Below are 27,022 nucleotides of genomic sequence, written 5' to 3'. Positions count from 1 at the left end.
CTTGGAGGAGATTATGTTGAGAAATAAAAAAAAAAAAAATTCTTAAAAACGTTGTTTTTCTTGGTCAGGCCGGAAACTTATCAATCCACCCTCGTATATATAGACAATTATTTCTATATAGGTTCCCGTAAAGTACCTGGGTAAGATCCTACGTCAGCAATTTCATGATGGCCAGGAAACTACACAGGAATTATAAAATCCTGGTCACTTTTCCGTAAAGAAGTCGTACGTCAGCATTCACATACGAACCTGATAGGATTATGTAAAAGTTCTTGCAAAGTTCCTATGTATGATTCTATACACAGGATTATTTTCAACAGGGTTAAAACCGGATCTTTTATAAACAGAATCAACCAATATTTCAGATACAAATTAAAATTTTTCAAATTTACTTATTCATTAAAAAAAATACTGTTCTACCTACCTACCTACCTACCTAGGAAGAGACTTGCATTTTCAAAAAGAAAAGACGAAAACAAAATTGTTGAATCTTCAAACATAGAGTGGCATTTTTATCAATGAAAGATTAAATTTTCACTAAAACAGATACATTTTCAAATAAAAAAGACAAATTTAACAAAAGCATTTACACTTTCATCTGTAAAGGTTTTTATTTGACTCTACAGCATCAAAATATGAATTTTAAACAAGGAAAGTTTCTTTGAAATAGTTGAATTTTTATCAAACATTTGAATTTTCGACTAAAAAGGATGAGTTTTTATCCGAATTTTTTGAATTATCAACCACAGTTGCATTTTTATCCAAGAAACATGAAATCTTTACTAAAACAGATGAATTATTACATCAAAAAGACAAATTAAAAAGAAGAGGTTGACTTTTTAACCAAATTGTTGAATTTTTAACCAAACAGTTGTATTTTTATTTAAGAAAGATGGAGTTTATACTAAAATAGATGAATTTTTAAATTAAAAAGACAAATTTAAAAAAAAACAGTTAAGTTATCATCTAAAAAAGATTTTAATACATTTATCAAAAACGAAATATGAATTTGAAGCAACAAGTAAATTTTTTACGAAATAGATCAGAATCTTAAATTTGTATTATTTCAATCCTAGAATCTTTTATAAACGGAATAAAACAATTTCAAATTAAAATTCAAAAATTACAAATCTACGCTACTTGACAGCTATTGAAACTTATAGAAATTGCCTGATTTGTGCAAGATTTGTTCAATTCCCTGACTTTTCGTTAAACTATAAAATTCCCTACTTTTCAAAATTCGTACTGGATAGGTTTGTTTTTCACTCAACAGGTTTCTTTGGCGCTCAAAGTTAAGTCGTTAATAAATTTTTGTATAATTGATTTTCCAAAAATTACGTGCATGAATTAAGGACCCCCCCCCCCCTTCCGTACCAAATCGTAACAAAATCTCTCAACCCCCTCTTCCCCATTGAACTGTTACATCATTTAACTACGGTCCCTCGCCTCTGACGTCACTTCTTACTCCCCATTATTTTCTTATTTCAGAATTGATGTCCTAATTGTTTAAAAATGATTAATTTTTTACCTATACATTTCTCCACCTTTTCTATAAAAAGGAGCAAGAGATATTAATTAGTGACATTGGTTTCAGAAAATAATAACTTTTTGCGATTTACAGAGTGAAAAAAATTGTTTAAATAAATTATAATTGTTTTAATAATTGCCAAATATTTTAAGTTAAAAATTGTATTCGTGAAATTCAACAACTCAATCGTGTTTTCTATCATTTTCAACAATTTTACATTTTTTAAAGTTATATTGCAAGAAATTTGGTTAGAAACAATATCACAATGGAGAAAAATAATTCTTAGATAATTCTTGTCAGTCCTTCTAATCACAAATTCAATCATAATTACAGCAACGTTCATAATGATTTATTACGTTCTATTATTTTTAAAAAGTTGATAAACAAATGCACTATTCAGGTATTTGTCGACGAAAAAATGTTGTTTTTTTATTTCATTCTTTTTCTTTAGAGACTCCATGATAATTTTAGCAATATTCATAATAAGTTGATGAATGGTTAGATTTTTTAATACAAATTTAATAAACAAATGCATAATTTAGGCATTTTTATAAAATAATAGTTTCTGTTTAAATGTCAGTCCTTCTAATTGGGAACTTCGCAATAATTTCAGCAACATTCATAAATAATTGATAAATTATGTCTAATGCGGACATTTGTCGACATGCATACAATTGATCAATTAATCATGAATGTTGTTGAAAATATATTTCAGTTCCCAAATAAAGGAACTGACATTGAAAAATAAAAATCTATCGACGAGCACCCGAACAATGATTTTGTTTATTACATTTGTTTTAAATACATTATAGAATTTATCAAATAATTATGAATCTTGCTGAAATTATCATAGAGTTCCCAATTAAAAGAACTGAAATTTAAAAAAATTGTTCCGTCGACTAACGCCCAAATAAGGCATTTTTTTATTACATTTGTTTTAAGAAATCATGAAGTTTATCAACTATTAATTAAATTCATCAAAATTCAAAGCTGTGTGTGGCAACCCGGCGTCTGCGTGCAATATTGTGCGTCAGGTTGTCGCACACAGCTTTTAATTTGTAAATTTTTAACCCATCAATACAAATAAATAAATATAAATGTGTAGAACGAATCCATTTCAAATCAGGCATGGCTCTTGTCTTTTGCGATTACTTTTATAGTTTACGAGAAAAATGAAAAAAATTTATTTTGAGAGAAAAAAATCTCCCCGTCCCAAAAATGATTTAGCCCGCATGTGTGGTTTTCAAAAAAATCCTTTTTATTCTTCCAAATATTTTTGGAAAATTTCTACTAATAGAAGAAAGGCATATTATCAGCAATCATGCGGACTAAACCATTTTTGGGGCTAGGAGACTTTTTTCCCTAGAACCGTAATTTTTTAATTTTTCTCATAAACTATGAATGATATCGAAAAAGACAAGAGCTATTCCTCATAGAACTTTTTTAGACGAGCGAACTTTTATCTGATCATTTTTCGTAGCTGTCATTGTTTCCAAAAAAAAGTCGAAAATTCGATTGTGAGGAAAAAGAATTATCCTAGCTACAAAAGTTATTTAGCAAGCATCAAACTTACAAGATATCTTTATATCACGGTACAAGTTAAAAGAAAATTGGCAACAAATGTAAAGGTGGAGAGTTTTTAAGAAAATGGATTTTTAATTTTTTCAGAAAATCCGCTGCCATTTTTTCAATTTTCTGATGGATTTTAAAAGAAAACAATGCACGCTATTAGAATAAAAAATAATGAACATCTCTTTTAGGTCAAAAGTGAATATAATAATAAAAATTGACGATAAATTATAATTTCAGGAAATTATGGAAGAAGCAGAAACGGAATTATCTGCAGCACTAGCAGTAATAATTCTAGGAATCTTTCAATTAGCTTCAGGAATTGGTGCAGCCGCCCTGGCGGATAAAGCAGGAAGAAAACCACTGCTCCTGAGCACGACTTTCCTAGCCGGAGTTACGCTGACCATCAGCGGTGTTTTTTGCTACCTAAAGCACCACCAAGAGCTGGACATGAAACCATACGGCTACTTATTAGTTTCCTCTGTCATTTTTTACGAATTGATCATCGCCCTAGGTTTAAGTCCTCTCGCCTACATGATGCTAGGCGAACTTTTCTCCACGAATGTCAAGGGCATCGCCGTATGCTTAGCCAATCTCTGGTCCTGTCTCTTGGCTTTCGTAGTTTCCAAACTTTTTCAAGTCGTATCAGATGCCTCAGGTATCGACGTTTCTTTTGCATGGTTTGCCCTCACTTGCTTCTTCGGAATCGCATTTATTGCTATCTACGTTCCTGAAACCAAAGGAAAGTCCCTCGCCGAAATTCAAGATGAACTCAATTTTGGGAAAAAGAAGCCTAACCATGTCGAAATTATAGTCCCGTAGGAATAATTTCAAATAGCATTATGATATTTTTAATCTGTTATGTGTTGATTTTTAATAAGTTATTTTATAGTCACTAGATTACTTATTACAAAAACGCAAACGAAAGACTGTTAGATAATATTCGTAGGATATTAAATCCTTCCCTGGTAAAAAATCATAGTAGAAAGTTCTTTCTGAAGCTATCAAATCATTTCCATTTCTTTCCGAAAATTTCTGATAAAAATTAATATAAGGTTTTTAGCTAAAATGCTGTTAAATTAATTTATAATCAATTTACAAGCTTCCGAGAGAAAATAGTAAGCGAACCTATCCGAAATCTTTTACCAGGGTCCAATATGTGATATGTAAAATCAAATAATAATATTGATTTCTTTTTGCATTAAAGCATTATGTTTATTTTGATACTTGTACAATATTATACTTTTTCGCAAGTAACAATAATCTCATTCGAATTACGTGTAATTATTTAGTAGACTCGTTAAATAAAGCTCGAGTAGCGTTCGCTTTTTAAAAAAAGATATGGATTGTTGCTAAAGGCAAAGAGAAGTTCAGACAGATATGTACTTAGCTGAAAATTTGTTTACTACAACCCTCTTTTTTGAACTTTTCATTTTTTGTCGTCAAAGAAAAACAAAACTTAACTAGCACTAAATAAAATACTCCACTCCGATTTTAATTCATTTTAGGCTTATCACTTATCAGTATTTTCAGTAAGCGTCATATGGAAGAAGGAAAGCCACACTTATCGAACAAACGTTCAAAATTTTTGAAAAAGTTAATACTGCTCTCCTAGATTTAATACAATATTTTTACAACTTTATGTCAACCCTACTGTTTCCTTAATATCCTAGAAATTAAGTTCTACGTATATACCTATATAGTTTTGTGATAGACACTTTACGTATCGCCAGTCTGGCATATAATTATAAATACACACGTCGATACTTTAACAATTGAAGACAAATTCCAACAATTAATACCATACCGCCATGCTAAAAGAACCTCGCTCGAAATGAACTTCTAAAAACGAGAAATTTTAATTTGTGGGAAAACAAAACAAAATTGAATAAAATGCTTAGTTACCAAATTGTTCGCCCAAATTAGATCTAAAAATTTATCATAATATAGAAAATTTCGCGTTTTGGACATTCCTTAATCGAGTGTGAGCGCAAGAAACGCGATGAGAATGTATTCGTTAAAGCCGAAGGAGCTTTAACTGAAGAGAATTCATAATCTCCAACGTTGAATTCTTCTAAATTCTTCGATACCTCTGAATTCTGCAAATCCTCTGCATTTCCTAAATTCTTCTAAATTCCGTGAATTCTTCTGAACTCTACCCTTACATTATTTTAAAGTCCTTCGTTTTTCACGCATTCAAGGAATTCAACAGACTTCAAAATACCGCAAGGAATTAAGTAGAATTTAAGGAAGATGTAAAAAGAATTTAAAGGAATTCCAGGAAAATCAAAAGAAAACAACGAATTCAATAAACCACATTAATCTAACAAATTTACAAAGAACAATGTTTTAACAATAGCTTTTGAACTGATAAACTTGTCAAATAGTCTAAATTTCAACAAATCCGTTGAATTTTGAAACAAAAAAGACAAATTTTCAATCCAAATAAAAAATTTCAACAAAAAAGTTGAGTTTTTAAATTAAAAAGTCGAATGATTTAGAAAATAGTTGACTTGTTAATCCGAAACATTAATTTCCAATCAAATACAGTGAAACTCTTTTATACCGCCTTTTTTTTATACCGCTTTTGTTTGTTCACGCTTGACTGCTCGTCTGAGTGACAACCGCAAACCTCGCGGCTTTCGCGCAGTTCATGTTATACCTACCTACGGCGCGGCTTCGATTCTCGGAATGGCTATAGAAGGGAGGGCTATTAAAGTTTTTCACTGTAGTTAAATTGCAAAACTGCAATCAAGCAATTGCAATCACAACCAAAAAGTTAAAAACTTTAAAGCAAGAAAGACCAATTTTTCACTAAGTAATTGAAGTTTTAACCAAATATTTGAATTTTCAAACAAAAAATTTCAAACTGAAAAATCGAATTTTTTACAAAAAAGATCATTTTCAAGGAAGAAAAATTAATTTTCAACCAAATAGATGCACTTAAAACCAAATAGTTGAACTTTCTATCAAAGTATATGAATTATCAACAAAATAGTCGAATAAGGAGGAATAAACTTTCAACCAAAAATAGTTGGATTTTCTTATTGGGTTCTATTATCCCAATAATTGAATTTGAAATTAATCCATTTTAAACGTTTTCGACTTAAAATTGCCAAACTGATAAGGCTTATAATTTGAAAAAATTAAAGTTTTGAATACGGATTCACGAAATTAGAACCTACTCAATTTGAAACGCTATTAGTTTGAGGTTTTCTAACTATAAATCTTTCATGAGAAATTATTCAATTTTTAATGTTTTCAATGAAAACCATGCCATTTTTTCTAGTTTTAAAATTCAATTTAAAAACTTTCATTTTGGAATAAAACTGAAACCAAGTATTAAAAAGTGCTGAGAAAAACGATAAAACTGGATTAGTCGCATTTTCATTTAAAAAAAAGTCGCACAATCCAAGCCCTGATTGGGTTCCGATAGGAAATCATACTTCAATCTATACTGCGTCTCTTGAAATTATACTTATGCCCTGGAAGTGACCGAAAGTGGGTAACTTTTGGGTTTGAAAAAATGAAACTTATGGCACTCTCTGAAAAAGCTGGTTTTCAAAGTTACAAATTAAAAAAGCATCATCCATAAATTTCTCAGCCAAGAGAATTTATCTGACTACATTCCTCTTTAAGCCACGACATCATTCATAGACTCATAATTATCAACTTCCCGAATCATAATGATTGTTTCTTAACATGAATGATTCTGTTATCCTAAAATTTAACGCGTATGTGGTTAGACGTTTACACAACTACGTGCACTAGTTGACTGAAAATTCAAAGGTCCGTGTCACTTAGTATCGAGACGGATCTCGTAGAATCCCAACGCGAGTGGTCATTTAGGCACGTTTTAGAAATACACTTCAAGGAGATTCTTTTACCTAGGATGTATTGAATAAAACAAGACATCTACAATTCTCTACTGTTGAATTTACACTTTACAGGCTTGTTTCTAACTACTAAAAACAACATTGTAAGTTGATTTGCAATTAGATTTTACCCAAAGGTCTAATTCGAACTTAAACTAACTGACTAAAACATAAAACAAGATTCGCTAGGAGTCAAGTCAAGAATTGAGTTTTTATCAGATTCTGATTTTAACTTAATTTGTTTTTTAAAAGCATCATTTGCATTTAAAATCATATCCTTTTCGATATTACACTTCAATAAAAAAAACATGATGCAAATTATGTAATTTAAGGATAAGATTTGAGATATTATAGATTTTAGATCATAGCTGAGTATCACATGCAATCTGGAATGATATTATGACATCTTCTAACGTCTACTTGTTTGAGATCCATAAAATTCAGAGCAAGAACTTGATGAGAATGAAAAACAGTTCTAAAATTAAAAAATTGAACACAAAACGTCCTATGGAATCTTCTGGTTTCAATGACTGACTAGAGCACACATCTAGCAGTTGTAATCACTAAAGTAAATGAGAATATATAACACAACTAGCGATATCAAAGGCAGTTTCCGACTTCGCAATATTCTACTCAATTTCTAAATAATAAAAAATCGATCTTTGGTTTAGCAGGAGCCATTGTTCTAAAACGTAATGATGGAATTTGCAAGCATTGTCCAATTCAAGTATTGCTCTTTAAATTGACATCCAAAGTAGAACAATTCAAGCTTTTCAGAATTGTTTGACTCTGAATGTCCTACATATTTCTGCATTGCACGTCCTAACTAATTTCGTGTTCGGTGTCGCCATAATTAGTTCAGCATAGAACGCTCAAGTCAATTAAATGAATTATCTAACAGCATAGTTCGCAGATTTTACGAGTATTTTTGAAGTCGCTGGATTTAACATTGCTGTTACCGCAGGCAGCAATGCGAAGAAATTTCAAACTAAATGTATCAGTATAGATAATCATCTCGTGGAAAAACAGCTCTGGCAGCCTTTAACTCTGGGTCGTACTGATTTCTGTAACGCCTGGCCAAGAAAGCCGCAATCACCTAAAATGATATCAAGTGTGATTGACAGATTCAAGATAATTTTCCTACTCATTATCAAGCAGAGGAATGAATCATTCAGGGAATCAAAACAAGAAAGGTGACTTTTAGTGATAAGAATAATCTTCTGTAAATTGAATGTCTATAAATAAAAGGTTTAAGTTTGTAAACTCGAAGATTTGAAGGCAAACACAATCGAAGTTCTACAATTCGGAAAGCTACTGAACTTGGAGGTTTTCAATATGGTAGCCTTACACGTTTCTAATCGAAATTACAGTTTTTGAAATTATCGAGATTAGAAAAATTATATTAGTTACTGAATGTATCTATATCAAAGGGAGCGATGAAGTAAATTATGGATGACCACAACCAATTATATGAAAACACCCACCATCTGTTAGGATGATCATGCGAGGAAACAGGGGACATAGCGATGGTGTTAGACTAGAGAAAAGCACTAGGATTAGCTCGCGGATCTTTCTGGTTCCTGTAGCGCACTGTCAACCATACACCAACGAACTGCAATTGATATATTTTGTTAGAATTATTTATCAAAAAACGCACGCTCTTATCATGGATCCTTCCAAAAATTTTGTAGGTTCAAATAACTTTGTATGATCACAATTTCTTAGCTACGATATAAGGCGAGAATTATCTTTATTTTTATAAAGATAATAATATAAAGCTAACAAAACTTATATTTTTATATTAAACCTTTCTCTAGGAATCGAGTCATCAATTACGTTTTTCAGGATTTTTATTATAAATTAATTGAATGAGATACTTATTTTCAAACGTCTTCCGGAAAAAGTGATATTATGATAATATCATTTTTGAAGCTTTTTTTTTTAATGGCACCTTGAAACCAAATATATCCGCGTAAACATTTGATTAAAAAGTTTTTATCATATATACATAACCTACATGACAATGAAATGTGTTTATAGAAAAAGGCTTGCTAATGTACAAAAAATAGGTATATGATAAATCAAAACCAAGAGATCAACTCTGATTTTTATATTGAATACTGTTCTATGAAATATAATTCCAATTTAACATACATTTTTTCTCATGTATTTGAGTACTATCTGATCATTCAAATCCGCTACAAAAATTGTATACCTCTACAATGAGGGAAATTTTTTGGAGATTAATTCACGACTCTACTTCTTGACCTTATTACGCTTTGAAACAAGAACTAATATTTCGGAATTCTTACTCTTAAAGCATAGTGCCCGAAGTTTCAAGCATTAGGCTTGAAACTTCACTTCCGTGAATTAATCTCTTGAAATTTCTCTCCGAGTAGAAAATAAGAAATGTCAACTGACTTTTCAAATTATATAAATGACCATAACTTACTTCTGTACTCTTCAATAGAATGTATTAATGTTATAGATCAATCGATTATTCCCTAATCTATGCATTTTTTCTATTCTTGCATCAACTTTGAATTATGTGAATGAGAACATTTTTACCCTAAAAATTGATTTTTCAAATAATGTGAATGATCATAACTTTCTTACTATTTAAGAAAATATATCAATATTATAGGCCAATTCTCAAGTCAAAGATACTTTAACTTTCTTGCCTGAACTCTGAATTATGTAAATGAGAAAATTTTTACATTAAAAATAGATTTTTCCAATAATATTAATAATCATAATTTCCTTATTATTTAATAAAATTTATTAATATTATAGGTCAATATATCTTACAACTGACAAAAGTATTTCCAAAAATATTTATTACCTTTTTTGTTAGCACTTTATAATATTTATCAAATAGGGTTTTTATGTAAACTTTTTTTTCATTAACATAATTCTAGACAAATCAATTGACCTATAATATTATTAGGAGCAGAAGTGTCGATTGGAGAAAACAAATTAACCAATTTATTAAAAGAAATACCACATGAATATGACATTTTTACAGGGAAATAGTATAAGTTAAAACATATTTAAATCAAAAATTACCGTTAACATTCACTGGTTAAAACTTCATTTGAGCACTTCTAAGATAAGAGAAATATGAAGAACACAGGGAAAATTTGTAAACTAGAATTCGTCTCTTCTCATTTTTTTGAGATGCCTTTACCTAATTTTATTACAGAACATAAACTTTTTTTAATGTAGCCGTATTGTAAATATTAAATATTTTAGACAGTTTCGTAAAATTATTAGAAAGAGGAAGGCAAACCTTAAATTGATACACATGTGAACGAATCCGATTGTTGTTTACTGCCTTCTTGTGCGTGACATTTAATTTTATTCATTCAGATTTTCATGTTTTTTAATGAGACAAATCGCATAATCAATACTGATCCGTAAATGTTTAACTATTTCTAAATTTTTTAAGTGAAAATTATTATGAGATAATAATATTGCTCTGTCTAATTCAAAGGTAGAGTTGTACAATTTTATTATTAGAATAAAAGGTCTTCACAATTACATCAGCATGATTTCTTTTTCTTGAACGCATATTATCGTATCATTGACATATCTGTAATATTGAAGAGGAACACAATCAAATATTTTGTAACTTTCTTAAACATGTTTCTTCCAGATAATCCATTACAATGTCCACAAACAAAGGTGAAATTAGTGAGCCCATTGGCGTACCATAACTTTGTTTATAAATATTTCTATTAAAAATGAAAAAGGTATTTTCAAAAAGGAATTTCGTACAATATGTACTATCATTAGATGGAATTTTACATTGGTTGTAAATAAATTTGACCCTTTTCTAAACTTTCTAAAACCATGTTAATATCCCATAATAACTTTCACTTGAAAATTTTAATAATAATTAAACAGTCACTGGTCAATAATGATTATAAATTTGTTTCATTAATAAAAACGTAAAAAGCCGCATGAACATAATATAATATCACTCTCACAAAGAGGTAGTAAACAACAATCAGATTCATTCACATGTGTACCAATTTGAGACTTGTTTTCTTTTTTATAATAATTTTAAAAACCTGTCTGAGATATTAAATAGTTATAATATTGCTACAATTCTTGCAATTAAAAAAGTTGAAGTTCTGTAATAAAATTAGGTAAAGGCCCCTCAAAAAATGGGAAGAAACGAATCTAGTTTAAAAATTTTCCTGTAAACAATGTCCTGCATCTTACATGGAAAAAAGAGCTTTAAAGACTCTTATTCAGGAATATGGTAATAAGAAGAAAGCGGGATTGGTAGTTTATAAATACCAATATAACTTAATCACACATTTGATTGAGATAACTTAGAAACTATGGATCGAGAATCTAACAGTGAAAAAATACTGATTTCAGAGATAATGCATGTCAACATTAATTCATATAATATTAATAAAAAAGAAAATATTTATACTCTCAGTAAAATATAATTTCCTTTATCACAGAAATTAAATTTGTGATTAACTTTCAAATAGATAGATGGACATTTTTCTATATTATTTCTCAATTTATATGTGTCGTATGTTAACGGTAATTTTTTCTTTAAATGTATTTTAACTTGCACTATTGGCCTGTAAAAATGTGATATCTATGTGACGTTTCTTTCAATAAATTAGCCTCATTAGGTTGGCGAACCTATTCCAAAGAAACTTTGCTCATTTTGACGGTTAAATATGAGTTTTTCACTCATTTGCCTTCCCCAATAAACCTACGGCAGACGATTTTATGGTTTCTTCTATAATAATAATACATTTTATTTACGAGTAGAGAATTTATGGAAATGTATTAAATGATAAAAATCCGATTTATTTAGAAAAACTTTTTTCATTAACATAACATAATGACAAAGCAAAGTGATCATGAGATGAGCACCATAAAATTGTAATTTCGTACAAAATGGACAACAAAAAAAAGACCACAAAAAATGATTATATGCAAAACATTGTTTCATTTCGTTATTAATTTCTTGAACTTGTCAGTTTGCTCTCAAGTATGTTGGTGTCCAAAATATATTTTTAAGCTCAGCTGCAAAAATTTATTTTTAAACACACATTTGAGGTATTTTAAAAATTTTCTGCTCTTACATTTTTTATTATCTAAGCATACTGAATGTTTTTGTAACGAATTTTTGTTAGAGAAAGTCCTCGAATGTATTAGAAAAGCCTCTTGTTATTTCTTTGGAAACATTTTTCTAATCTTCCGAAACAATAAAAAAATAGTAAGTATCAAAATGAGGAAAATAATCATTTTCTCGGAAACATTTTGCTAACGCGCAAACCATAATATTTATATAGTTGACTGATGGTAATAAAATTTTAGTTTCGTAACGCTAGACGTAAATTAATAAATGCGTAGAATTTCTGAAAATAAAACCAAGAATCAAATGAACAAATTTGTACAAAAAACATAAAATGTTCCTATTCCAATTTGAAAAGAGAAAAAATTTCCTAAAAAAGAACAGAAAAAAAATTCTTTTTTTGGACAAAAATAAAAAAGAGGAAAGAAAAATGAGTCCTTCTCATTTTTCTTTCCTTTTTTATTTTTATGAAAAAAAGACTTCTTTTCTATTTCAGGAAAATGTTTTTTTTTCAAATTGCAATAGGAACATTTTATGGTGGTTGTCCAAATTTGGTCTTTGGATTCTTGGTTTTATTCTTAGGAATTCTGCACATTAACTTGATGATTGGACGTTAAGTAGGATTTTTAATTTGATTTAAATCTCATTTAAGTTTCTTAAATTTTAAAAACTTCGTATTTTTTCAATGTTTTTTTTTCTTCTATTTACTTGGTAGAATATTTAGCAAAATACGATAACCTGCAAAAAAAAGTTTTCATTTTCCCAATTTTCCCAGTTCTCGAGTTTTTACAATATATAATACTTACTATAATTTTTAATATTTTTGATCACAGACTAAACGAAATATTATGAATAATACTGTATTAGCATTAATACGCGAACCTGGTACCAACAAAAAATATTATCGGGCAAATTTTTCACAATATCCCTTTCATCAAAGTTAACCATAATAACTTGAAAACTTCTTTTCAGTTAAAAATATCTAATCTTTTCACAGAGAAAATTGAATGAAAACACACAATATTTTTGCGCGCAAATGTCTAAGTGTAAATAACTGGATAATTGATCTAAAAACAATGATAATTTTGTTCAAAGTTCAGACAGATCCATAACTTTTGATAAAATTCATATTGTATTCATAATAAATATTTCTCGATCGTAAATGTTATGAACCTTAATGTAAACATAACGCAACGCAACACAAAAAGACTCGCAATCAAACAACAAAAAATCGCTAGCTGAATTCCTAAAAATCTTTGGATTGATCCTCATCTAAATGAAAAATTTGTCTTAAGACGAATGAGTATTATAAATATTTTGTTTATGTGGAAATTTTTTCTTACAATAATGTTTTGTACTTAACTGTTCAAATTTTGAGCAAATATACCTAAAGATAAATTGTTTCATAATATAAAGAGAAAATCAGTTTAAATAAATATAGATGATAAAATAAAAAATTACATTTTCAATGAAATTGTTAGTTCTTTGCAATATGTTTTATATCAAGAATGAAAATATTAATTTACTTCAGTATAATATATTTTTAGCATTAATTTAATTGTAAGTCTTCAAAAAAAACTTTCCTTTTTACACCCGAAGAATTAAGAATTCGCCACAACTAATTATGAAATGATGGAGTAATATGACCGATTGAATTTTTCTGCTATTTAAACTTTTATGCGACCTAACGTTTAAAGCATTGATGTTTGCCAAACGTTTAAACGATCAAGCAGAAAAAACTACTTAAAAATTCGTTTTTTTTTTCATGTAAACATTTTTATATTGTGAAAACATGCTTCCAACGGTTTTAGATAAAAGACTTGATTACTCAAAAGTACATTTTCTGTTATTCAGTGCATAAAACAGTGATTAGTGTAGTTAGTATGTAAAATTCTGAAGAGTAGACAACAGTTTTCAAGGTAATACATTTCTTACAATAAATCGCTACTTTATTTATTGTTCTAAGGTATATTAGCCGAATGAATTCAATTATAAGTAACTAAAAAACTCAGTTATTAAACTTACCTCCGTAAAACTGAAGAAAAGTCCTATGCTTCCGCATAATTTAAATGCGTAATCGATAGTAGATTGAAGTTTTTGCATACAGAGAGGGCATTTTTCAACTTGACCGCACACCTAGAATATGATACAAGTATAATGATTTTTTTTTAATTAAGCTTTAAGAAAGATTAATTAAATGATGAGATTTACCGCTGGGCAAGGAATATTATTTAATTCAGAGGGAAAACTTTGTGTATTGTTGAAGCCACAACAACCGAAGGTATCCTGAACTTTTTCCTTAAGATCAGGTCCAACGCTTCTCCATCCCTGGGAAAATGAAAATCAATTTTTTTTTTAATTTGGAATATAATTTAAGAATTCGAAGCAAATAAAATCGGGTATTTAGGATATTACTTGTTCCGCTAATTCTTCTTGTTGCTTCGTATTCACTGCAAGACATGCGCAGGCAATGCTAAACTGGACGAGGAACAGCAGGAAGAGAATGAGCATGTACTGTAAAGAATTGTTAAGGAATAATCTGAAAACTTTAGTCGCACTATTTTAAGATATGTGCCCTTCTGTCTAAATTGAAAATTAATCCTAAATTATTGTAGAGAAATAGCTTCTTACATAACATTTCCATTCTTTAAGAACGTGTTTCATGTTGTCAGGTAATATTTGTACAAATAACTCAAGGCTTCAACTTAAAAGTAAATTACGACTATAGGTTTTTAAATCAGAAAATAGACTGTCGATTTGTTTTTTGAACAATGTTTGCACCTGCTTAGAAAATTGAATTTTAACATTTTCGAAATGACAATATTCCCTCCTGTTAAGTATTAAACCTTTTAACTTGCATCTTCCAGACCAAATTATAATAATAAATTTTGTAATCATGGCATCGAAAAGTCCGTGGATTTTTCAGGTTGTTTAAAAGGATGTATTCTCTGAATGTCTCGCGAGCGTGCTTAATTTTTTGTTTAAATTGCATTATAAAATTCAATAACAATGATTCTTCATTTGTAAAAGTAGCTTTATATTACTGCATTTAACTATTTTTTTGAAAATTCATTTGTTACTGTTTGAAATTAATTCTTTTGACTGAAAACTTAAAGATTATATTTTTTCTTAAAAATTGATCGCCTTTACTTGAAAATGTAAGTATCTCGTTGAAACTCTCTCGAACAAAAAAATTTTTTTAGTTAAAAATTAAACTGTAAAAAGTAGTCTTCTTTTTATAAATTAAAATGTTTTTAGTTATCAAAATTAAATTCTTTTTTGTCGGTATATCAACTACCACATTTTTCATTCAGAATTCATATTTTTTGGAATCAAAGTTTAATTAATTGGTTAAAAGTTCAATCCTTTTGTTAAAAATTAATTTTTTGTGTTCAAGATTCACCATTTTACTTAAAAATACATCTTTTTGGTTGAAAATTGAGCCGTTTTGTTGGAAACATTGTTTTTTCCTTGACTCAACATTTTGTTTTTGGTTGCTGATAATTGAATTATTATGACAGTTGTAACTTCAACTGTTTTGTAGAATTTTGTTGTCTTATTTTAATTTAATTAAACTGAAAATGTAATTATTCCAATTAAATATGCCATCACTTTGGTTAAAAATTCATCTCTTTAGTTGAAAATTACTCTTTTAACAGAAAATTTAACCATTTAATTGTTTTTTGAAAATTTGTCTATTTTAATAAAAAATTCGTCTTTTTTGTTAGAAATTAATATCCATACTTAAAAATTCATCTTTTTTATTTAAAAATCAACTATTCCAAATGAAGATTTATATTTTTATTTGAAAATTTATATTTTTTGTTCAAAATTTAACGATTCCAGTTGAAGATTCATAACTTTAGTTAAAAATTCATCAGTTTGGTTGAAAATTAATTTTTTTAACTATAAATTTAAGTATACCATTTTTTGTTAAAGATTGATGCTTTTTAAATCAAAATTCAACTATTTGCTTGAAAATGTGTCTTTTATAGTACAAAATTGAACTATTTCGTTGAAAATACACGTATTTTGTTGAAAAATGGTATTTTTTGTTAAAAAATTAATCCTAATTCTACTCTTCCAGATGAAGATTCGTATTTTTAGTTAAAAATTCAAGTATTTCAATTAAATATTCATAATTTTATTCGAAAATTGATCTTTTTGGTTGAAAACGAGACAAATTGGTTGGAAGTTAAACTCCTTTGTTAAAAATTTATCTTTTTGGTTTAAACGTAATTCAAGTATTTCAATTAAATATTCAAAACTTTATTTGTAAATTAATCTTTTTGGTGGAAAATGAGACAAATTGGTTGAAAGTTAAACTCTTTTGTTATAAATTTATATTTTTGGTTTAAAATTGATCTACTGCAGTAGAATATTCATAATTTTAATGAAAAATGCATTACTGGTTAAAACGCTGTTTTTTTATTTTATGGGAAATTAATTATTTTGAATGACTATTGCAATAACTATTGCATTTTTGATTGAAAACTGATATTTTTTAGTTCAAAATTCAGCTATTTGGTTAAAGATTGATCTTTTTCATTTGAAATTTAACTATTTAGTACTTCAGAGACAAATGCAAGAAATGAATTGTTATTTTTTCAGTATTATTTAATTAATCTATGGTACATTGGTGAAGTTAATCCTTAGAAACTGAAGAAACCCATTATTTATAATAAATTCGCGAAACTGTACATATTTCGAATTGATTGTTTTAAAAAATGCAAAATATTTCAATAACTCCGTACCATGAATGATGAGACCTGGAAAAAATTTGTGATACCTGAAAAAATCTGGAATTACAAGGGAATTTCTTTCCAGGACTTGAGTAGACATCCTGAAACAGGTACTGTAACTATTTTTTTTTTGCAAAGATAGTGGTTACGATGTAACCTTTGTTAATAAGTAACGGATTGGCGACTATTTACATTTTTTTCAGTAACAATAACGATAAAAGTCGTTACTTGTTTAATTATTTTTAAAATATAGATCAAAAGTTCTTTTTATGACAATTAAACAAATTTATTTCTTTTGCAATTATTTTCTAATTTTCACTATTCAAATGGTGACGGATTGTTTTCGAAAAATTCTTTAGTACGGAGAAATCCGAGTGGGAAACATATTGAACTCAAAAATATGGGACGATGCTTTCGAAAAATTATCGGAGCCATCACAGCTTAAATTTACATTTTAAAAAAAGTGAAAAAGTGACCAAAAGTAACAAATGTTCTTTTGAAATCAAAAGAATTCAATAATAAGAATTCCAGGTGACTTTAAACGAAGTCATGATAAATTAAAATTAAAAAACAATGAATTAAATAAAATTCAAATTACATTCGATTAAATAAAATTCGAATTTTAGGGGAATGAGAAGAATTCGATCACATTAACAGAAGTTCAAGATAAATTTGTTTAAATTCGAAAATTTAAAAATATTCCACTGATTTAAGTAAAATTGGAGTCAATTTGTAAGAACTCAACAAAAATGATACGAATTAGATAAAATGCCAAAGAATTAAAGGTGAGTTAAAAAAAACTTCAAAGGGAATTAAAAAAATAAATTATTCTCAAATCGATTTAATTCAGTGAATTTAGAAAAATTCAAATTAATTCAACGAGTTAAAAAATTCAAGAGAATTCTAAAGAATACAAACAAAGTTCGAAACAATTCGGATTTAATTCATAAGATTATACGATGAATTTCCAATTAATTAAAAATAGTTGACATTTTTTTAAGAATCTCAAAATTCCAATAAAATTGAGTAAGGGGAATTGGAAGCAGTTCAAAAGTATTTTAAAAATGCATCAATTCATTCAATTTTGAAAAGATTGCGAAAAATGTAAAGGAGCTGAAAAAAATGGTATGAAATGCCTAAGAATTTGAAGTGAGCTTAAAATCCTTTAGGGTGATTCAAAAAACTACACATAAGATCAACGAATGGAGTGTATTTGGATGAATTAAAAAAAATTCAGGATCAATAAAAAAATCCAGAGAATTAAAAAGCGGTTGAAAAAGTTCATGATAAAACAATACGAATTCAGAATGATTTCTAAGTATATTCAAATGAATTGAAAATAATCCAAAATATTCAAATGATTCCAGTAAAATTGTAGTGAAGTTAAAAGAATTCAAGGGAATTAAAAATAATTGGATGAAAACCTACCTCCGTTTTAATGCATTGAAAGAAGTGACTAAAGTGATATTTTTATTTTAAAAAGTGACTATAGCAACTCTATCTTAAAAATAAGCGTTAATTATTTTCATTAGTATATATTTTATTTTGGATATTTATCTAAGGTACAAAAGTAACTTAAAACAGTGACAATAATTACTTTTTTGCGTAAGTAAGTGCGAATAAGTGACATTTTAAGACGATAACTATCTAAAAAAGTAACTAACGCATCACTCGAAATTGTTTGTTTTTATTTGCTTTTGAGTGACAAATTTGAAACAAATCCAATTATCTGATAGAGAAACTCTACCACTGAATTTCTTAAGCAGTCTGAAATCAAAGTCTTGCGTGCTGATAACTGATAACAAAACTGACGTAAATTAAAGGTCAAGGGGTTATCAGAAAATGCGATCTTGCATCCCTAATAAAAAAGGAAATGGGACGACTAAAAATTATTACATTATACAATAATTTCAAAGGATACGAAGAAAAGCAAAACTTGATGATGTTTGACAGCTCCTATTAATCCGAGGATTGAGATCAATATCAGTATCACTCCACATGCTAAAATTCCACCAATAATTGGTAGATCTGTAACCAAAGCGGAAGCCCTTCCATAGAGTGCGACGCCGATTAGAATGAAGGCGACAACCTGGAGTTTTTAATTCACAGTATGAATATTTCTTCGTTCAAGAATCGATTCCCCAGATTAAACATATGATTTTAATGCACACAAATGGCCAAACTTACAATATATAAGACGTTCAAAGCCGTCAATGCATTTTTAGAGCACGTAAAACCACCACACATTTTGTCCTGGAGTTTCGCGAACTCGTCTCGCAGATCACTAATCTACTTTTGTCCTCAGACTTGTTCGATTCGAGAATTATAAATTAAGAACTTAAGAGGATTCTGTCGTCACAATCTTCTAAAACTAATAAAACATCTGCATCGTCGACCAACAGCACACAAAACCTTTTTTCTACCTCGCAAGCAATCAAGCAGGCGACCAGTGACAGTGATCGATATCTCGAAGTTAGCTCGAAGTTCGAGATTTTAAACGTGGGAAAATTTGAATTCCAATTTTCAAAGACGGAAAGTTTTGGGGGCTGTTGATTTATAAGGATTCTTTTGGAGCTCGGAGGGTTGGGTAATAAAGTCAGGAGAAATGAGTTATACCTATGCATATACAATATGCGATATTGAAGATGTGAAGTTTCAAAAAGTAAGATTTTCTTATCTACAATGCCTAGTCATTTTCTGTATCAACAAATCTTTCAATGAAATTTATTACTCTTGAGTGCAAGCCCCGTGATATTTGTACAATTCGAGTTGTGATTCTGACATGGATAGGAATATTAATTCCTATTCTGTATTTTTTATTTTATTTTTTCTGTTGAAAAGTACAAATTAGAAAAGGTAAGGACATTGCATTTGAATTTTCCAAGTATAGCGATTTTCTTAAAATGTTTACTATTAGGATTAACAAAATACTGTCCACTAGTGCAAAAATTAAATTTTTCTCCGAATTATAATGTTTTTAAAATGACTTAAAAGATATTAAATGTAACTTTGCCGGTGTTAGTTTATTTTTCAAAACTGGAATTATAAAAACTAATAATATTGTGAATATATTAGGAAGGTTGACATTAAAGTAGTGTGTATTGACTTTTAATTATAAGAAAATATCTAAAAGTGACATCTTATTTTTTATTTCACGATAAAATAGATTTTCAGTTTCTGAATGAAGTAAAAATATTTTCCAGTACACACAAATTTCTATCCGATATTTTTCCTGCGTGAAAAGAAGAAATGTTTCAGTTTGAAAAATTGTGTTGTAATTCCAAATGATTAAAAATTACTTTAATGACAACCTTTTTCATAAATTATTTTTGAAATAGATTAAACCTAGGAACACGCTCTAGGTCTCTCAGACCCTTAAATTTTTTTTGTCAGTAATTTATCAGTAATTTCTTTTAAGGCAGAGATATTAGCCAAAAATATCAAAAAATGAAAAAATTTCAGTTCTTTACCAATTTTTTTTTTCGAAAAAACTTTTTTAAATTATTTTTTTGGTTGAATAATTACAACGTCTTTTTTAAATAACAGGAATTAATTCTATAATGATGAAGAATACCTGAGAATGTTTTCAAGTTGATCGGATGAGTAATTTTTAAATTGTCGACCACGGAAAAGTTTACAGGGTCTCACAGACCCACAGTGTGCTCCGTGATTGAAAAAATAGTTATGTGTTCCAAAGGTTAAAAAGCTATTTATGGTAACATATATTATACAATTTATGATTTAAATAGTCGAGAAAATTTATACAAATCTAAGATAATAGCGAAAAAATGGATTATTAAAGATTAAAAGAAAAAATCAAATTCGTTTAAGCGGAGTAAAAGTATTTTAATAGCATTATTTTTATTTTTATATATTATTATTATGATTATTATAAGTACACGGTGCCAAGCCTTAGTGATAATTTAACTATTTCGAAAAAATATTTGAAAATACATGTACATGATATAAACAAAAATTGGAAAATCCGTGAGGTCACAGTGTCACCAAGTGTCCTTTAAGGCAGGGGTCTTCGGCGACGGAAAATTTGGTCCCAAATACGCAAACTTCCGTCTCATTTTTACAGCTGAGTAGAGGTTCATTATATGGTGGAAATGAGACATGTGGAAAATGAGTATTTGCTGCTGAATTTCCCCTCCTTGAAGAGCCCTACTTTAAGGGTTAAACAAGAACATGCGTTCAAGTGGAAAAATTTGATATTAGAAGAAGTTTTTAAAGCTTTTGAAGGCATTTTTTTAAAAGTACAAGCTTTTCAAGGAGAGGAAATATTAATTTTGCAGCACCTTCAAGTGTTGTCAAAAATCCATTAAACAAAAAATTATGAAAATGGTTTCGGCTTTTCTCTTATCGTTTATTATAATGAATATAATACTTTAATTAGTTAATAGGGAACATTTTTTTCTATAACGATACAACCATTCTTATTGTACTTTTATTTGATTTAAAAACATTTGGAATATGCAACATTTATCAGAAATTATGTGCAATAAGATCATTGCATCCAAAAACAGTTTTAAATAGCACTAGGATAAATTTCCTAATTACTGCGAATCCCACATACCTCATACTCAGAGTTAAATAATTAGAAGATCAAGAACTGTAAGTCGGAAAAGCAGCTGAACTCGGGAGACAGTTTTCTGCAGGTTTCCTCTGCCCTGGTGAAACGGCCGAATAAAGGTCCGATCATACGAGTTTATTTTAGATCAAAACAAAGGACTTCCAGATTCGTTCTTTAGATAAGTGAATATTTACACAAACTCAAGGACACTTTTAAAATAGCACTCTTCTTTGCATTTAATATTGTTCCATATCCACCGTGATTTTAATGAGAACTCTAATTAGTATTAATATATAACTTACACTCTGCGTAATTCTTCACTTGAAAATTTGAATAATGACTCACAATTTCAAGATAATGAACAATCTTATAAAATCCGATTTAACTGAATTCACGGTTCTTTTAATTGGCAATTCCAATCGCGTCAGGTAATTTTAAACCTCTATACTTAATATATAATTTTTTATATATAAAAATTTCATAATTATGCAATAATTTTCACACTTATTTTCTGTGATTATTTATTATGTATATAATGTATTACTAAATTTATATATTTTAATTTTTTTTATAATAAAATTAAAGGAGGTCAAAATGTTCTTGAATTTCAAGTAATTTAAACTAAATAAATGACGACCGAAAGCGGCTGACTGGCGTGGACCCTCAGGGTGGGTTGGTGTTTCATGCTATCCCAACTTTTTATTTCTATTTTTTTTTGTAATTTTTGATTGTTTGTTTAAAAAGCGCCCCCAAACATACTTCCCACCCTGCACTCAGAGATCCAGTCGGCCGCTGCGCCCGTGTAAAAATGCTTCGACTTGAGTTCGACTTGGTTATATCTTGAGTTCTTCTCTAAGACATTGACGTCTGGCTGCGTCTCAAAACTGAATCGAGACATAGGCCTTCGTCTTACTTTTATGACCACGACATCTAAAACGGCGTTTACTTGTCTCAAGTCGAGCCTTGCCTTGGCTGAGATGGTCACGCCATTAACACTTCCGTCGGATTCGCGTTTGTTAAGCAATGTTGTTAATGATTCTTGTTCAGTTTGATCTCCTGATTCCGAATCTGCGTGATACCCCTCTGGAATTTATGGCATTCTCGAGATATAAGCGATTAATTAAATTTTCATTATCAATTAATTATTGAATTACCGTTCAATATTTAAAAAAATTTTATTTTGCATTATTGTAGAGGAATAGAAGAGAAATTAAAGTTGTCCTGACATTCGATGAGATCAATAGTTTTTGCAAAAAAAGCGTTAATAGGTAAAATAATGGACAAAAATTAGTATCCTTCCTGTGCTGAGTAATATTATTTTATTTAAAAAAAGTTTTCTTATAATCGAAAATAAGAGTTGAAATGAACAATTTTCATAATAGACGCTATCTCTCTAAAGTTAATAATTTCAAAGATATAAGGGTTTTATTTTGCGAACGAAAAATACCTTTTAATTAATAGTCCTGTTTCTCGACAGTGATTTGTTTTAATACAAAACGTGTAACACAGAACTGTTCTTTACTGATATAATAAATATATTTTCGTATGAAGTCGACGAAAAATTAATTATTTTGATATAATTAGGCATCAATGTTTAAACAATCTTTTTAACTTGACACAGCTTCACGGGAAAAAGATATAAAGGAGTCAAAATCTGCATAGTGCTTCTTGTAATCTCTCTGAAACCAGTGATATTATTTGTAATCGAAATCTATTAATATTCGCACCTGTAGAGGTGATGAAAATATCATAAATATTTGGATTCCCTGTAGAATTATCAATGATAATTTCTTTTTTGGGGGTGGCCTGGCATCAGGTACAATAGGCTGTCTACTCCCTGGTGGGCTAGCACGGGCACGTAGCGCGAACATGTGCACCGAAGGTTCAAAACGCAAATGCGTAGACTTACATATTTGTAAAAAGTCAGCCCCTGCATAAGTACACATAATAAAATATGTAAGTCCACGTATTTGCGTTTTGACCCTTCGGTGCGCATATTTGCGCTACGTGCCCGTGCCAGCCCCCCAGGGAGTAGCTAGCCTATTATACCTAATGACAGGCCACCTCAAAAAAAAAAAATAATAAAATTATCATTGATAATTCTACAGGGAATCAAAATTTTAAAAAAATATTAGGAATGGATTCCAATTAAATTTTTGAATTATATGAACTTTATCCCAACCTCGTAGGACGCATAGAAACAAAGTTAGAAGCGATTTTATTTTAGATATTTTCATTACCTCTACAGGTGCGAATATTAATATATTTCGATTAGAACAGATATCACTGGTTTCAGAGAGATTACAAGAAGCACTATGCAAATTTTCACTCATTTATATCTTTTTCCCGTGAAGCTGTGTCAAGTTAGAAATATTGTTTAAACATTGATGCCTAATTATATCCAAATAATTATTTTTTCATCGACTTAATACGAAAATATATTTATTATATCAGTAAAGAACAGTTCTGTATTAAATGTTTCGTAATAAAACAAATCACTGTCGAGAAACGGGACTGTTTATTAAATCGCATTTTTCGTTCGCAAATTAAAACCCTTCTATCTTTGAAATTATTATCTTTAGAGAGATAGAGTCTATTATGAAAATTGTTCATTTTAACTCATATTTTCGATTATAAAAAAACTTTTCTTAAATAAAATAATATTACTCAGCACAGAAAGGGTACTACATTTTGTCCGCTATTTTACCTATTAACGCTTTTTTTGCAAAAACTATTGATCTCATTGAATAAGTATCCGGTCAACTTTAATTCCTCTTCTTTTCCTCTATAATAATGCAAAAGAAATTTTTTTAAAATATTAAACGGTACTTCAATAATTAATTGATAATGAAAATTTAATTAATCGCTTATATCTCGAGAACGCCATAAATGCCAGAGGGGTATCACGCGGATTCGGAATCACTAGATCAGCCTGAACAAGAATCATTAACAACATTGCATATCAAATGCGAATCCGACGGAAGTGGGTAATCGCGGTAAAATTTTAGCCACAACCACGTCTCACGACCGTGAGATAGGTAATTCGGCCTGTAAAGGAAACAATACGACAATCCAGCCAAAGCCTCGTGCACCCTAAGAACACGGAGCGATCCAAGAACAACCGCCTTCTGCATTTTTCCCGCAAGTGTTCTAGCATATTGCTGACACGCAGGGATGCTTTTTAGTCCATTATCAAGTGAAAGCTTAGCACCTCCAATAGCGCCGATGATAAGGACGATCAATTTAACAGAATATCCCGGGTACAATCGTTGCAATTCCCTTATAAGTTCTCGATACCTCTCTTTCTTTTCATTCGCAAGACATTGACTGATCCTTCAAATTTCTGTGGAAGATACCGTTCATCCTCTTATCGAGGAGCTGTTCACGAAAGTTTTTCTCTTGTGCTTTCTTAATCCGGGCTTTCAGGAGTGAGCACTCGAGATAGATAAGATTTGATGCATTTTGCTCACCCCTAATACTGAAGTCAAGTCCGAGTGCTTCAGCATCCTCCTCCGCTGCTTTGTACAGAATCGCTCCTTTGCCCACTTCTTCGTGATTCCTGACCATTTTAAGAAGAGGGTCTCTTCCATTTGCAACTCTACGTGCTGTACCGTGAGATGTACAATCGCGGAACGGAAGACTTAAGATGCATGCTTTTGTTCATGTGCATAACCTTTCTTGTCCCGATATCAAGAGATCTGAGCTCGTTCTTCGTCCATGGAACCACTCCAAATGAATAGAGTAGTACCGGGACGGCAAGCATGTTCCTCGCTGACAGTTCGGAAGACCAAATCGGTCGGATGAGACGTTCGTATCTGCTTCGGAGAGTATCCTTTATAGATCCTGAATGCATCTCTGTGGCACGCCCAGGTATGCATAAGTCTCTCCAGCGCAAAGGTGTCGTATGGCGCTTCTATCAACGAGCTCAGGATCTTCAGGAATTCCATTAAGTTTTCCTCGCTTCAAATAAACCTGGGCGCATTTGTCTAACCCAAATTCCATTCCAATTTCCTTAGTTATCGTTCGACAATCTCCAGAGCTAGATGCAGTTGCTCTCTGTTTTTAGCATAGACCTTAAGATCGTCCATGTAAAATACATGAGTGACCTTGTACTTTCGATCTGCAGGTTTGCCGCACAAGTACCCGTCGGAATGGCGAAGTGCTAGAGATAGTGGCAATAATGTAAGGCAAAAGAGGAGTGGGCTCATGGTGTCGCCCAGAAAGATACTTCTCTGAAAGGTGACCTTGTTAGTTGTCATACGATTTTTTCCAGATGAGATAGTAAATCTGGTTTTCCAAAGCGGCATCAATCTCTCTATGCACCCAACTATTTGCGGATGAACCTTTAAGATTTCCAAAAGACAGATGATACGTCTATGGGATGTCGAATCGAAAGTTTTCCGATAATCAATCCAGGCCATCGATAGGTCACGCTGGTAGAATGCTGCATCTTCGCAGACACATCTATCGATGAGCAGGTTCTCCCAACATCCGGCTACGCCTTTCTTTGAGCCTCGTTGTTCATACATTCAATGCCACAAAGGTTTGATTGCCCGAACAATCCTATCCTGTAATTCTTCGGGTCAGCTAAGTCGCCTACTTTCGGCAGAAGTATTGTGCGCCCTTCCACCAACCACTCTGGAATCGGCTCTTCCGACTTTAAATATGAGGTGAAAATACGGGCCAAATGCTGATGGGTTGAAGGAAACTTCTTCCACCAGAAGGTTTTGATACAATCTGGTCCCGGTGCGGAATAGTTCTTCATCCCTCTTAATACTTTTTTCACCTCCTCGGTAGTGATGGGTGGGCATTCTTTATCAGGTGTTATGAGGGCAACACAGAACTCCTTGAAGCTCTTTATATTTTCTGAGTCTTCATCTAGTCTATGCTGAACTTCGTAGACATCTCTCTAAAATACTTCGACCTCCTCTGGTTTGGGTGGGTGTTCGACAGTAACTGGAGGGTCTTGGAAGAGTCGAGATGGGTCAGAGAGAAACTGTTGATTTTCTCTGACCCACCTCTCCCTCCGCTCTAGACTTCTCTTAGCGTCAGATAGTATACGTATTCTCTCAACAATATGCTTCCTGATGGTCAGCAGCTTTGACTTGTTAAGTGTGTGATAACGTGTCCGGAGTTCGCGAGCGAACTTTCGAACCTTGGCGGTAAAATTCCTGCCAGATGTGATGTAGTCAATCACACACTGAATGCGGGACGCGTACTGTCTTGCCCAGCCTATCTTTATGGCAAGTTGATGCATTCGTCTTTTGGTTTTATGATCAGCCGTTGGTTTTGTTTTACGGTTCGCATCGGCCAAAGCTGTCGCTGCATTATACACACAATAATTGATAGCCCAGAGGTCGGATTCTCTGGAAAAATGTCCACGAAGCTCGTCATCCATTTCAGCCAGATCTTTAGGCTTGAGAGAAACCTTGGTGTTGATGTTTCTCCGGGTCGCATAGCATCGCTGTTCATCTATTGGATCTCTGCCCGCGGTTGGTCTTAGTGTCGCCTCTCTTTCTCTGTTGCCGGTTTGCTCTAGCTGTGGTAGAGTAGGCGTTCCGCTTACATAGCCCCTTTTACGGAGTAGTTCAGCATGGTTTCGCAGACGTTGCTGCGAAAAGT

General features: G+C 30.7%; 3 protein-coding genes across 6 annotated transcripts in view; 2 read left to right on the top strand and 1 right to left on the bottom strand.

The window, feature by feature from the left end:
• Positions 1 to 4,592, top strand: part of LOC117171407 (facilitated trehalose transporter Tret1-like) — a 58,863-nt gene extending 54,271 nt beyond the window's left edge. For all 3 annotated transcript variants that reach the window (XM_033358688.1, XM_033358691.1, XM_033358689.1), the window contains one exon: positions 3,338 to 4,592. In XM_033358688.1, coding sequence (XP_033214579.1) covers positions 3,338 to 3,919 — 582 coding nt within the window. In that variant the 3' untranslated portion in view covers positions 3,920 to 4,592. The remainder of the gene's footprint in view (positions 1 to 3,337) is intronic.
• Positions 4,593 to 6,828: 2,236 nt separating this feature from the next.
• On the bottom strand, positions 6,829 to 19,254 carry LOC117171280 (tetraspanin-31-B). The gene is made up of 6 exons (XM_033358423.1): positions 19,012 to 19,254; positions 18,746 to 18,913; positions 14,498 to 14,596; positions 14,294 to 14,410; positions 14,108 to 14,218; positions 6,829 to 8,068 (listed from the first exon to the last, which is right to left on the bottom strand). The coding sequence occupies exons 1-6, from the start codon at positions 19,069 to 19,071 to the stop codon at positions 7,970 to 7,972; spliced, it is 654 nt and encodes a 217-aa protein (XP_033214314.1). The 5' UTR covers positions 19,072 to 19,254; the 3' UTR covers positions 6,829 to 7,969.
• Positions 13,951 to 27,022, top strand: part of LOC117171279 (facilitated trehalose transporter Tret1-like) — a 20,776-nt gene continuing 7,704 nt past the window's right edge. Inside the window, exon 1 of one of the 2 annotated variants that reach the window (XM_033358421.1) lies at positions 13,951 to 14,001. The gene's annotated coding sequence lies outside the window, so the exon portion shown is untranslated. Of the gene's footprint in view, positions 14,002 to 19,604; positions 19,681 to 27,022 lie in introns of those variants that run through there. The other variant, XM_033358422.1, reaches the window with a different exon arrangement.

Source organism: Belonocnema kinseyi, chromosome 4, assembly GCF_010883055.1.
Source record: "Belonocnema kinseyi isolate 2016_QV_RU_SX_M_011 chromosome 4, B_treatae_v1, whole genome shotgun sequence".
Lineage (NCBI taxonomy): Eukaryota > Metazoa > Arthropoda > Insecta > Hymenoptera > Cynipidae > Belonocnema > Belonocnema kinseyi.
This window is presented reverse-complemented; position numbering and strand designations above follow the sequence as displayed.